The 13,805-nt window shown below is 37.6% G+C and overlaps 1 protein-coding gene across 1 annotated transcript; it reads left to right on the top strand.

Annotated features, from left to right (window-relative positions):
- The first annotated feature begins 5,601 nt into the window (after positions 1-5,601).
- On the top strand, positions 5,602-13,778 carry ppid (peptidylprolyl isomerase D). Its single transcript, XM_007229858.4, has 10 exons — positions 5,602-5,807; positions 6,184-6,324; positions 7,552-7,658; positions 7,884-8,072; positions 8,571-8,693; positions 9,125-9,231; positions 9,511-9,655; positions 11,089-11,175; positions 12,415-12,457; positions 13,259-13,778. The coding sequence occupies exons 1-10, from the start codon at positions 5,723-5,725 to the stop codon at positions 13,345-13,347; spliced, it is 1,116 nt and encodes a 371-aa protein (XP_007229920.1). The 5' UTR covers positions 5,602-5,722; the 3' UTR covers positions 13,348-13,778.
- Positions 13,779-13,805: the final 27 nt, after the last annotated feature.

The following is a 13,805-nucleotide window of genomic DNA, read 5'->3' as shown; positions in this document are numbered from 1 at the left end:
TGCATTCTTTTTCCATCCATTTGAGAACAAACCACGCCTCCCCTGCGTTCTGATTAATTAGTAGTTGACAAGCTCGCAAGACGATTGGTCAGAGGGGCGGGCCTATGTAAGTATACGCGTATATTAGCTAATCATTGCGAAGAGTGACAAAGCTATATAGCCAACCGTGGAACATTAGATGAGGTGTTGTCCGATTATGGGTGGGTTATAAAGTATTGCACGAAGAGAACAATACATGGAATTAAAACAGTGTAATCTGGCTTCACCCACTAAGTGTAAACAGAACTACAAGGGTTTATATTGGTATTAAATTAGTTTCAATCCTTGCTGAAATAACCAGTTCAAGACTGAGTTTTGATGCTGGGTTTGGGAGGTCAAAGCTTGTCTTTGACGGTCAATGTGGTTGAAAAGCTCCTGACCAGCATAATGTTGTATTTGATTTTGGTCATTCTTGATTTTGGCCCTGCTGGTTACCATATAGGTGATGATGGTCATTGTGGTCGGGTAGTTTGGTCATGCCGGTCATGCTAGTCAACTATGGAAGTCATGCTGGTAAACTAGCTTGGTCTTGAAAGTCATGACTCTGTTTGAAGGACACATAAATGAAGGTTCAGGCTGTTTGAAAGAGACATAAATGGACATTTTTGTCATGTAGCATCAAATACAGTTGATCCCATCATTAGGGCACCTATAGGGCACCACATCACAACACCTATACTGCAAAACAACTATTTTCTTTACTGGAATGGGCACTTTTGGGACACTCTGGTAGGGTTGGCATAGAAAGCACTTCATAACATCACAGTTTAATACATAAAAAGCAGAAAGGCAGCCACTGATTAACTCATAACACTCATTAAGGTACATTATAAGCATTTATTGATCAAGAGGCACATCATCAACGTTTGTTTCAAAATGTGGTACCCTAGCATAAAGAAGTTGTTCCTGATTAGATTGGATTTTTTCTCTATAATGTGGCTGCAAACCTCAAAATAAATTTTGCTACCTGTTACATAATCATGCCATAACCTCAACAACTACTTCAACACTAGCTTCTATATGCTTTGGACAGTGAGATCCTTTATTTCTCCACACATTAATCTGTGTCTTTCTAATCTAATCCAGCCATCTGTAAAGTTGATAGATGCCTGTTGTGCAGTCTTAATATTTCTGCTCTTAAAGCCCTTTACACAGTGGATTGTGATACCTTCACTCTTGTCCTGTAAAGGATTATTTACAGCTCCCAGTATTTCTGTACTGGTTCTCCCACACACAGCAGTGTGTCAGACATTATAAGAGAGGTCTCGTAACACTCATCCACTGGCTTCTCTGCAATGCTGCATCAGTGGGGTCTGACTTCACATGTATCGAGGAGGCATGTAGGAGGCATGTGCTAGTCTTCACCTTCCTGGTGTGTTGGGCCATCGGGGAGTCCTAATGCATGGGTTGGGTGATTGGCTGTGTAAATTGGTGAGAAAATGGGAAAAATATATAAATAAAATTATAAAAACAAAGAGAAAATCAGCATGGTAGGTACACTGCAAGTGGAGGAGGGTTGACAATATTGTGGTGCTAGTGGAATTGGGGATCTGTGCAAGCGCAGTAGCCACAACAAGCTGAAAAATAAGGTTTGTGCATTATTGAGCCATGCTACAAAGTATTCATGGGGCTTTTATTAGACTTTAAGAGTGATTTAAAATATGTTTTTGATCAGTAACTTAAACCTCAGTAGGCCTTGAAGTAATTAAATATTTCAGTCTCTTCCTGTGATCACTTGTTCACTGTGTTACTTGTCGGAAAGTCTTTTTTTCCTACTTGTGAGGTAAAAGTTAAGAGCATTTAATCTGCAAGTGTCCTGATCACTGGATTAATTTGGTAAGTCTCTAGTTTTTGCATCAGGACTAATACCTGAATAATAAACATTGGGTTCAGTGAGTAAAACAAATAAAGACAATCTCTTAAAATTGCTCAAAAACAGACAGTCTGCTTCTACAGTTTTTTGTGCACCGAGATGCGTCATTGTCTGGCTTGGTGTATGAAGATACTATCAGAGTTTGAATCATGACTGATAGCAGCAGAAGAGACCTGAGGCCTGATCCTCTTACTGAGTGTCATAACTCTGCTGCTGTTATTATCTGTCTAAATCAGTTCTGATACTTCAGCCTAAACTGGTCCTCATCCCATATCAGTGCTCACAGACTGCTTATAATGACCAACAGCTGAGCCTGTCTAGTCATCTTCAATATCCGGTTCTCAGCCACCAGCTAATATCTGTGCTGTCCAGAATGCGTAACCCATTGCTGTTTTAAAGATTGTAGCATGAACTCTGACCACCTATTTTCCGACTTTTTAAAAGACTTAGATGTGGATTCTTTCCTAATCAGTCAAATTGTGTTTGTCTGTTGGGACATTTTTTTTGGGTTATGTCCACGGTGGTGGGAAGGTTTTGGGCAGTTCTGGAGCCATTGTGGAGCCAAGTTGCTGGGTTAGCAACTTAATAATTATTTCCAACTATAGGTCAGTGCTAGCAGTGCAGGAAGGGCTAGAAAGGCACACTTTAAGCAGTGATAAGTTAAATTTATTTAAATAATTTGAGACAATGTGCTTGTGTTTTTTTATATCAATTGCTTTGCACAATAATTGTACTTTGATTTGTTTTTATTTAGGTGAATAAAATAGATTTGTGTTTAGTCTTCTTTTTCACTCTTTTAGATAGAACACAAAATGGTATAGAGTGAACGGTACAGAACACAGAGTTAGCAGCTCAAATTGTGGGTTTAAAATGCAGCGCTGGCTCTATATGCTAAGCAGTAAATAAATTAATGAAGGCCCCCATCTCCCCCTTGCATCAAGTGTGGCTTAATAGATTTTTCTGTTCCACTTTAAATAGTAAAAGACAAACAGCCTGGTTAATGTGTTCATGTTGATGTAAAACTTTGGTACTTTAAAGCATTAAGTCTGTGAGGAGCAGTCTAGAGACAGTGTATTTATGTGATGGGTTATTACACTCCTATAACACTTAAAATGGGTGCAGCACTGGATGGCTTGTTTTTCTAACCTACATCTTTTCAGTGTGTGAGTGATTCTGTAATTCTTCCAATTAATTACAACTTGCTACCTCATAATTTGATCACTCCCAAATATGAATCAGTCTGGAAATTACAGGAATATACACTAAGGAGTATAACCAAAAAGGTAATTAAATTCTGCTGATATCAAGCATAAGCTTCTTATGGAGCATATCACATTATCTGAAGATGGGAACCTTAATCCACCCAAACCTAATTAAATTTCCACACACACACACACACACACAAACACACAAAACTACAGAAAACTACAGAAAACTTAATCAGTCCAGCTCACCAGTCCAGTTCATTCTTTTTGCAGAGACAATTTATATATTAGCATTTTTAGTGGTATTTAATAATATAAACACCGTGTTCCTACTGCTGAGAAGTTTAGAAGGTAGATTACTCTCTCTTTTACAGAGCCCTTAAGGTGACATCATGTTAAAAAATAATGCATAGCCACAATTTATTAAAGCGTGGGAATGAGATGCTAAGGTGTAGCCACGACTTATTAAGGTGTGGGAACAAGATCCTAATGCGTAGCAAGTGTTTGTCTTGGAATATTGTGTTGTTTTTCCAGCATGCATACCGCTCTCCAAATAACTCAGTTTTCAATTCAATTAAATTCAATTCAATTTTATTTTTATTCACAGAGAAAAACAGGTCCACGCCTCTTATGAGCAGCACCACAGAGATGCCAATTTTATGGTGACAAGTGGCAAGGAAAAACTCCCTTTAAGAGGAAGAAACCTTGGAAGGAACCAAGACTCAGTCAGAGGAACCCATCCTACTCGGGTTGACCCGCTCAGTACAAACAAATAACAAACAACAAACAAATAACAGAACAAAACAACAGAACAGAGAAATAATGTGAACTTTAGCTAAAATAAAAGGTACTAATTTATGAATATGGGCACATGAATATGGGCACAAATTATAGAGCTATGGATAATATAGAAACAGATACTGAGTGTGTTAATGTTAATCGGTGCAGGGTTGCAGAACCAGAGTAAAACACAGCGTGCAGTGGAGAGCCAGGCTGGGAACAACAGGAACAGGGCATCTCCATACATGTAAAAGAGATAAAAAAGTTTTAATTTCATCAGTTCACGGCATCTTATTCCAAAATGAAGCTGCTGTTTTGAGGCTCCCATGTTGCCACTCTTCAGAGAAAAAGCAAAGAGGAGAAACTTGCAGTTGGCACCTTAACCCTTTATGATCATTGGATTTACCTGTGTATGTAGATCAAGAGTCAATGAGCTTACCGAACATATTTTGCGTTCCAATAATTAGTGCTAAAGGTGTTCAAACCAACGAAATGAAAGATGACATCAATTCACTCTCCATTTTCTTACAAAAGTTTATCATTAGATTGGAGCTTTGATGTAATATTCTGTTTATTCTGATGTGGGGCTGTGCAGCCTGTGCAAGTACTGGGAATGTTGTTTAAGTTGAGGGTCGCATGGATTTCAGTCAATATCAGCAGATTTTTGAGAACAATGGTCCAGTTTAAGTTGCGCTGGGGCTGGATACTTCAACAAGACGACGACCCTATACACACTACTCAAAATCTACTAATGCAACCAAGTACAACATTCTGGAATTATCATCTCAGTCCATAGGCCTGAATAGTATTGAAAATATGTGGTGTGATTTAAAGCTTACTGAACAGGGGATGCTTTGTAAAGAACAATGGTCCAAAATACCTCCAACTAGAAGCCAGACTCTCAATGAAGGCTATAGGGAGTGTTTAGAGGCTGTTATTACTGCAAAAGGAGGATCTACTAAATATCGATGTAATTTTTCAGTTCGGGTGTCCAAATGAATGCATCTATCTAATTTTGTTTAAAGAATTATTGCAAAATGTTTAACATATTTCAAATATTAATGTGTTTGTCTGCTATATGATATATTTCTAAAGGAAAATCAAGGTAAGTATCAGGGGTGCCCAAACTTTCATATATATATATATATATATATAAATATATATAATCATTGGTTGTTCAGATCATATATATATATATATATATATATATAGCTCTGGAAAAAAATGAAGAGACCATTTCAGTTTCTGAATCAGTTTTCCAAATGTTCTGTTTATAGGTATATGTTTGAGTAAAATGGACACTTCATTCCATAAACTACTGTTCCCACAAATTCCAAATAAAAATGTTGTCATTTGGAGCATTTATTTGCAGAAAATGAGAAATGGTTGAAATAACAAACAACAATGCAGCTTTCAAACCTTAAATAATGCAAAGCAAACAAGTTCATATTCATAAAGTTTTAAGAGTTTAGAAATCAATATGTGGTGGAATGACCCTGGTTTTTAATCATATTTTTTTGGAGCCCCTGAAATTAGTTTTTGCCGGGTGGGATGTCTGCAGTAACAACACATAGCTACAAACCCACGCAGAGCCTGTGACCACCTCAAACCAACCTAGCCCCCCCTTCCCCCCATATTCTCTGGGACAGTGTTTTCAGCGATATTAAACTCCAGGCCGGGAGGGGGCGCTGCTCTCCCGGTTTCAGGCTGAAGTTTGAAGGCGAGAACATTCCAGGCAGCTCTGGGTCTTCAGGAGCACGCCGGCTTTACTCCACACACAGAGACCACCCGAGACCACCACAGACCTTCATAAACATCCACAAACATGTCCAACCCAGCCCCCGCCAGCAAGCCGAGCAGTGCGGAGAACCCCCGGGTTTATTTTGATGTAGATATCGGGGGAGAGAGAGGTCAGACCCGGAGCTCTGAGTAACATAACCCCGGCTAACAGCTCACAGTTTAGCGACATATTACTGATTAGTACGAGTTACTATAAACCTCTACACAGCCTGGGATGATTATTATTACAGACTGCTGTCTGTGAGCCGCAGCACCGCTGTGTACTGTTAGCTGGTTAATTACTATCTTTTATATATAAATATACTGTATATATATATATATATATACATATATGTGTGTGTGTGTGTGTGTGTGTGCGCGCGTGCAGCTGTGCTAGTAGCTAACCTCGTTAGCTAACAGCAGTAACAGCGAGGCTGTAGCTGGTAAATGAGTTTCTTCTCCTGTATCTGCTGTAGTTAAAGCTCTATCTTCTGTACTCTTCACTAGTTGGTCGTGTGGTCTTCGAGCTCTTCGCCGATGTTGTTCCCAAAACGGCGGAGAATTTCCGGGCTCTGTGTACCGGAGAGAAGGGCACGGGGAAAAGCACCGGGAAACCCCTGCACTTCAAAGGCTGCCCCTTCCACCGGAGTAAGTAACACAAACCCGGGCTTTGAGCGGAGCAGGCACACATACACACCAGCTCCATGCGGGGTTTAGAGAATGAGTGCAGTTACTAGCTTGCATTGCAGAAGGCCACTTCTGTGTTTTTGTTATTTATATTTTTTGCTATTGTAGATTAAGTCCAAACTATGAAAAATAAATATGGAATAAATTAGTAAACAGACCAGAGTTTTTATATAGCAAGAGTGGCACCTCTTGCTAATTTGACAATTTTATACATCTTAATTTTCTCAGATGTATGAGGTAGAGTCACCTGGAAGGGCTTTCAGTTAACAGCTGTGCAGAACTTGTCAAGTTCATTGTTTGAATTTCTTGCCTCTTAATGTGTTTGAGAGTATCAGTTCTAAAGTTGTGAAGAGGTAGATTTGGTATACAATGTATAGCCCTATGTAAGTAATGTTATAATCCATATTATGGCAAGAACTACTCAAATAAGAAAAAAAGTAGAAAAATTACTTTAAGAAATGTCAGTCTGAAAAATTTCAACCACCACAGGAAAAGAAGAGCATAAGTTTCCTGTGTTGTACAGGATAAGTTAATCAGAGTTACCAGCTTAGAAACCACAAGTTAACAGTTTGCTTCAGAGTAACAGAATGCTTCAGAGTATTTTGGTATGTTTAACACTTGTAAGTTAATACATGATCCCTTATGTGTTCCTTCATAGTCTGGTTGATTTTAGCATTCGCTATATATATGAGACACACATGGAATTATTTAAAAAATTGTTTGTCCTCCACAATTCCCTGACCTAAACCCAACTGAAAAGGTGATTTGGGATGAGCTGGAGTTTCACAACATGAGGCATGACTGTGGAGGACAGGTCATTTTTTGTTAAGTACATAAAACTCCACATTCATAGTTTTGATGCCTTCAGTGATAATCTACAATGTAAATATTGCTGGAAATAAAGAAAACACTTTGAATGAGATGGTGTGTCCAAACTTCTGGCCTGTACTGTATATTTATTTATTTGTTTATTTATTTATTTATTACTGGTTGTATCCAGCCTTGTCCATTTATGTCTGCTCCAGTAATACAGAAACATATATCTGGTAGATTACTAATACCTTGTACATGCCGGCATACATGGCCAATTAAAGTTATTCTTTTTCTGGTTTCGTCCAGAGATCCCCCAGCTTTGACACTGACGCTGTGGATTTGTTCTGTAACTTAGTATTCTGCTCTTTATTCTAGTCATCAAAAAGTTCATGGTGCAGGGAGGAGATTTCTCTAATCAGAACGGCACTGGAGGAGAGAGCATCTACGGGGACAAATTTGAAGATGAAAACTTCCACTATAAGGTATACAAGCTTATACGAGTTCAGCTAATGCCTGAAATTAAATTAGAGAACTTGCAGATCTGTTTACATCACTGCGAGATAATTGCTCCGTGCTGAACTGAAACAAACACGGCATTCAGCGGGGTCCCCTGAGAACAGAGCAAAATGTGTCGTGTCTGCTTTACTTGAAGTAAATGAAGTGCAGGATTTTAATAAACTAATCTCTCTTTCCGGTCTCCTCGTTAGCACGACAAAGAGGGGCTCCTCAGCATGGCTAATGCTGGGCCCAACACCAACGGTTCGCAGTTCTTCATCACCACTGTGCCCACCCCTCACCTGGACGGCAAGCATGTGGTCTTTGGGCAGGTGCTGAAGGGAATGGGTGTGGTCAAGATCCTGGAGGGGATTGAAACAAATGAGGATACTCCTGTGAAGGTGGGTTAAGACTCTGTCCACTAGAAGGCAGTCTTGTACTGTGTTGTTAGATCCCACTGTTTTGATTGAATAATGTCAAGGTTTTTTTTTTACTCTCATATTGTAAGGTGTGTTTTTTTATATTATGAAAATTTTACCCCTGTATATTGATGCATTTTTGTTTTACCCTTGTATCTTGATACATTTTGCATCGCCACATTCTTGCCCATACACAGCCATAACATAGTAAGTCTGCCAAGTTGACAAGCATGCTTTTTAGTAGAGATGGGAAGATTGAAGTACTGGTATAAATATAAAACTATACTGCCTATTTATTGTTAGCTGAGATTTCCAGTGTTTGCTTTGAGGTGACCAAAATTAGAGGGCTCTATACCAATTTTGCCTGGCATCTGTGTGATCTGTATCGGCCGATCAAGCTGAAAGACGGTCAGCGATTGAAATCGTCCCCAAAAACACAAAACGTATAATGTGATGCGGTATAATCTTTCTTTGTTTCAGCCATGTGTCATTGCTGAGTGTGGAGAGCATAAGGCAGGTGATGACTGGGGCGTGGCACCTGATGATGGCTCCGGGGATGTGCACCCAGATTTCCCTGAGGATTCAGACTTTGATTTTAAAGATGTGAGTTGTTCTCAGCATCCTTCCCTCAATGTAATCATTTTAAATGTGCTCCCACTAGCACGTAGCATGTGTGCCATTGCACGGAATACAGATGCTTAGGCTGGCAAGAATCGTTTCTATTAAATATAAAGCCTCTCAGACACCTTTTCACCAGGTGTCAAACCTGCACTGTACACTTTATACTTTCTTTGGTAAGTCAATGTAAGTAATATATATTTTTTCTTTTTGGCTTTTTTTTTTGTACCTTTGAGAAACTTGAATAAAACACAGGGTATGGGAGGGTGTCTGAGCTAGACAGGAAGGGGATAAAACCTTCAGAAAGGCAGAACTACTTGATCTCCTCATTCTCTACGTTTTTATATATTCATTCAGGATCTGCTGACGCACACAATTATCATAATATGATAATTGAACAATTTTCTTCCTTTCAGGTTGATAAAATCCTGTCTGTGGCAGAAGATGTCAAAAACATCGGAAATAACTTTTTCAAGGCCCAGAATTGGCAAGCAGCTATTAAGAAGTATTCCAAAGCTCTCAGGTGAATGCCTCACACTGAATCCTCTCTGCTTTGCATTTAAATCATCACATCACTATCACACTTATTCTTCTAAAAATCTTCTGCATTACATCCAGATACACCATGTTCTTTTTAATCTCTTTAAACTGTTACTCAGGTAGTTTTAGTTTAAAAGTACATCAGTAATTGATAAATACTTCAATACATTTAATATAAAGTTCAGATTGCTATCAAAAGCACTTCACAATTAAATTTAGGGCCTAACAAATGCAGCTGTGCACTACCACTTTCTTTTTACAGGTATTTAGAAGTATGTGGCGACACACTGGATGACGAGAGCGCCCAAAAGAAGCTGGAGCCCACGGCACTGAGCTGTATTCTCAATATGGCGGCCTGCAAGCTCAAAACGCAGCAGTGGCAAGAGGCTATAGAGAGCTGTGATGAGGTATGTAGGAATGTTTAGGCACAAAGCCATTTCACCTGTTTTCACATGATTTTAAAAAATAATTTATAATAACCATTGCATTACTAGTTGGAGGTAGAGTGAGGTAGAAGTACACAGTGTTCTAACAGTTCTACAAACTACTTCTTTGCGTGGAGTTTAAATGAATTTCTATCTTTATTTATCGAGTTTTACATCCAACATTATCATTATTTTTGTCCAGGGCTTGTCAAAGGCTTTGAATACTTAAATCAGTAATGTGAGACTATTGAACTATTGAATTTGGTTCTCTAGGGATCCATGTACTAAAGCTGCTTACATATAAAAACAGTGCATAGGCCACATTTGACTTGAATGAGTGAATCTTTTTTTTTTTTTTTAACCCATGCCAGTTTCATTTTGTACGTACGTTTCTAATGTGTTTTAGTGTCATATAGAGACGATGCATTGAGACTGCAAGTGAGAATGTATTTTTTTATTTATTTATTTATTTATTTTTTTTTGGTGTGTGGTTTTGTATGCTATGAGTGTACACAACATTTTAATAGGATTTCCTCAGATCTCAGAGCAGATAGTAATTCAGTAATTCCAGTAGGATTGAAAGGTTTTGAGTAGGGGTGAGACAAAATATCAATATGGAGAAATATTATATTGTTCTTGATTCATTATTAATATGTGGTGTCAGATATGTATATTTTTATTTAAATTCCCAAATACTTGCCCCCCTATTTGGTTTAATAAAATGACTGCTTCATTACTCCACATGGCGGCATTATAATCAAATGAATAGTATAAACCTGCGGTAAAGAATATTGGTTGTCAAGTTCTGTGAAACTAATGCCAATTAATTTGCTTATTTAGGAGTATTTTATTCTTCTAAAGTAAGTATTAGTGCTGGGTGTTTATGGCCTAAAAAAATAGATTATAATCGATTATTCCCCCCCCCCCTACTAAAAATCTAACTACAAATGACAAAGAAATGGTTCAAAACTAGGTTTAACTGTGAAAAAAAAACATTCTGTTCAGATGCTTTGGGTTATGTCGACTCATTGAGTTAATCAATAATTCAAAACATTGTTTCCAAGTTTATTCTTTCATATCAGGCACTAATCTCATGTCCACACAGCTGAGGAGTTACTCACACTGGTGGACTCTGAATTATACTTTGAATTATACGTGATTATTCCATATTAAAAAATGCATTAAAACTGTAAACCGTTCATTTAAATTAGTCATGAAAATCGCCCAGCACTAGAAAGTATCGTAGAGATTTGTTTCGATATATTGAGTATAATTTTATCGTTGTCATGGGCAACGTATCGTTAAGAGTATCGTATCGTGAGTCCTATGATTCCCACTCCTATTATTGAAATGTTGATGTTTTACCTGTTTATCTCTGTTGTTTCTCACATGCTCCTCTGTGGTGTTCCTCCCAGGCTTTGGAGCTGAATCAGACCCACGCTAAAGCTCTGTTCAGGAGAGCGCAGGCCTGGCAGGGCCTGAAGGAGTACAGTAAGGCCATGGTACGAAAAGCATTCTCTGAGCTCATTATACACGGCTGTGCTAATGAACAGCTTCCTATAAATCCACACTGCTCATTAAACTGTCCAGCACTAAGTGGACTAAATGTGTCCTGCGGCTTCACTCAGACAGACAGGATCAAATACATTTAAATACATTCACTTTAAATTGGACAACTCATTGAAACAGCAGTCTTAATAGCAGCCTGTTCAGTCACACAAGTTCTAAAGTCTCCTCAGATGCCCTTACACAAAGAGAGTGCATGTGCTCATTTATACATGCACAGATTTAGCTTGATTTAAAGCCCAGACACAGTTCTGAATATTAATAAAAACAAAAAAATCTAAATTAAATCAGTTAATTAAGCAGCTCATTCATGTATTTTTGCTCATAGTGATAGAGAACACATGACATGAAGGGTCTGTGAGACGTCACTATTGCTACAAACATTTTCATGAAGAAATCTAACTGCTAGGGTGTAAGAAATACGAACTGAACAATGCATTGCGATATGTTTTGCAAGAGTGTGCGATACTAAAAAAAAACACAGAATTGTTATTTGTTTTTCACCTTTTAAATTAACAATACCCATGTAAAAAAATAAGGACAAACCACTGTCCATTTGTAATTTTCCGAGACCGTGATTAAACTGTAGACCATGTTTTCCTTTCAATAGAGAATCTCCTTTTAAAATGCTTCAAAACCCAGGAATAGGCTTAAAAATGTATATATCAAACTAGCATATGATTTTGATTTTGGTGAGATTTCTTGACTTTGACTATTTTCCTTGCAAATCTAGGCTTTATCCCTGTCTGAGTAACTGTCCCTTTGTATTGTGTTCAAACCCTGACCTCTAGATATCAGTGTTGGGTTCTGTGTGTCAGATCCCACTGTTCTGATGGGATAAAAAGTAAACTAATTAAATTACTTTTATGGATTTTATTGAAATCGTGATTAAACAAAAAAAAACTTACATTTATACTATATATTGAATCATAAACCCCTATTATAATACAAACCATATCAACAGATGTACTAAATGCTGTCAATTCCTGTTTAATTCCTGTCACCCCAATTAAACCAACAGGAGTTCTTGAGCATAATTATGTGTAACATAAATCAAATATAAATCATTTAGCTTAAATCATTTCACTAAAGTCCTTTTTAAAACTGAAACACACTCCTAAATCTGCTAAAGCTACATGAACTATGAACAATTAAAGATTCTTTTTAAATTACAGATTGATCTGAAGAAAGCCCAGGAGGTTGCACCAGAAGACAAAGGTGAGAACGAGGAGTAATTTAGTTTTTTGGGGGTTGAAAAAAAGCTTTGTCAGATATCCCTAGTAATTAAACATCTATCTACTCAGAGGAGCTGACTGAGGTACAGTTTAGCAGCTGATGGTCATCCGAGTTCAGGAGTAAAATAAAAAAAAATCAGTGCAATATTTGATCATGATGTGCGGTACCAGAAGTTTGCCTCTTTAATTTAAAACTTAAGAAAAAGAGTCAAGTGTCAAGTATGCTGATGTTTTTTTTTGCAAAATCACACAGCTCTGATCATAATAGTAATAACTTATATGATCGTAGAATTTTTTTAAAAATATATATTACTTTACAGAACTAAATTTATTGAAATAGTCCAAAAACCTTCAGATACCTGAACATATTTTTTTTAATCAATGAATTGTCTCAAAACAAAGTATCAAATAATTAAACAAAATGTATACATTGAAACCAGAAGGTGGAGAATATCGGGTAAGCTGCAGTGCCAACAGCCAGATTCGGACTTAGAGTTGGTTAGCTGTTCTTCTGAGCTGGATTACTTGCTGAGAATTGATGACTGGTTAAGTGTATATCTCATTGTGTGATATGTATATTATGTCTGTAGCTCAGTATGGGTTACAGTGTTATTGGAATCTCTACTGGACTATATTTATTGCTATTAAATGATTGTCTACCCCTATAATTTACCGGTTTGTGTATTATTGCCATAGTTTAAGACCTGTATGGAATGCCAATCATAAATGTGTGAGTTAAAAATATATATTTAACCATTCTTGCTCTACTTCGCTTTCCCCCCAGCTATTGCAAATGAGATGCTGAAGGTGAAGCAGAAAGTGAAGGAGGAAAAGGAGCAGGAAAAGAAAATCTATGCCAAAATGTTTGCGTAAAGGAACCTGCGGTGGCCTCGAGAAATATGGATCTAGGTTCATGATCTCATGTTTTTGCCTATGGTTCACAATTCAGTTTAGTGAGAAGAGTCAGAGGCAGGGATTTGTTCACTTTAGAATCATTAATTAAACAGTTTACAGGAGAAAACAGGGACTCTGATCTATTGAGAGAACAATACTTGAATATGTTGTGTGTGTGTGATAATTTTGATGCATTTTAAATAGAAAGATCTGATGTCCTTGGTGTGACATTACACTGTTGTATAAATGCTCAGTGAGAGAGAAAGCAGGCTGACCTTTAAAACTCTGTATTTATTTGTCTTATAACTGTGCAGTTCATTCTTTGGATCGATTTAAGAGTATTAACGGAAACGTGTTTCTGGAATGTTCTCATCGGGTCACTGTAATAAAGTCCCATTCTCACACCAAAATGAGTGTGTTCTCTGTAGAAAAATAAA

This window comes from Astyanax mexicanus, chromosome 10, assembly GCF_023375975.1.
Source record: "Astyanax mexicanus isolate ESR-SI-001 chromosome 10, AstMex3_surface, whole genome shotgun sequence".
Lineage (NCBI taxonomy): Eukaryota > Metazoa > Chordata > Actinopteri > Characiformes > Acestrorhamphidae > Astyanax > Astyanax mexicanus.
This window is presented reverse-complemented; position numbering and strand designations above follow the sequence as displayed.

Bases quoted from the DNA above. Each gene is read 5' to 3' on its own strand.
- ppid (XM_007229858.4), top strand. From the start codon at position 5,723: ATGTCCAACCCAGCCCCCGCCAGCAAGCCGAGCAGTGCGGAGAACCCC. The intron at 6,325-7,551 runs GTAAGTAACACA...TCTTTATTCTAG, and splicing joins AGGCTGCCCCTTCCACCGGA to TCATCAAAAAGTTCATGGTG. The intron at 9,656-11,088 runs GTATGTAGGAAT...TGTTCCTCCCAG, and splicing joins CTATAGAGAGCTGTGATGAG to GCTTTGGAGCTGAATCAGAC.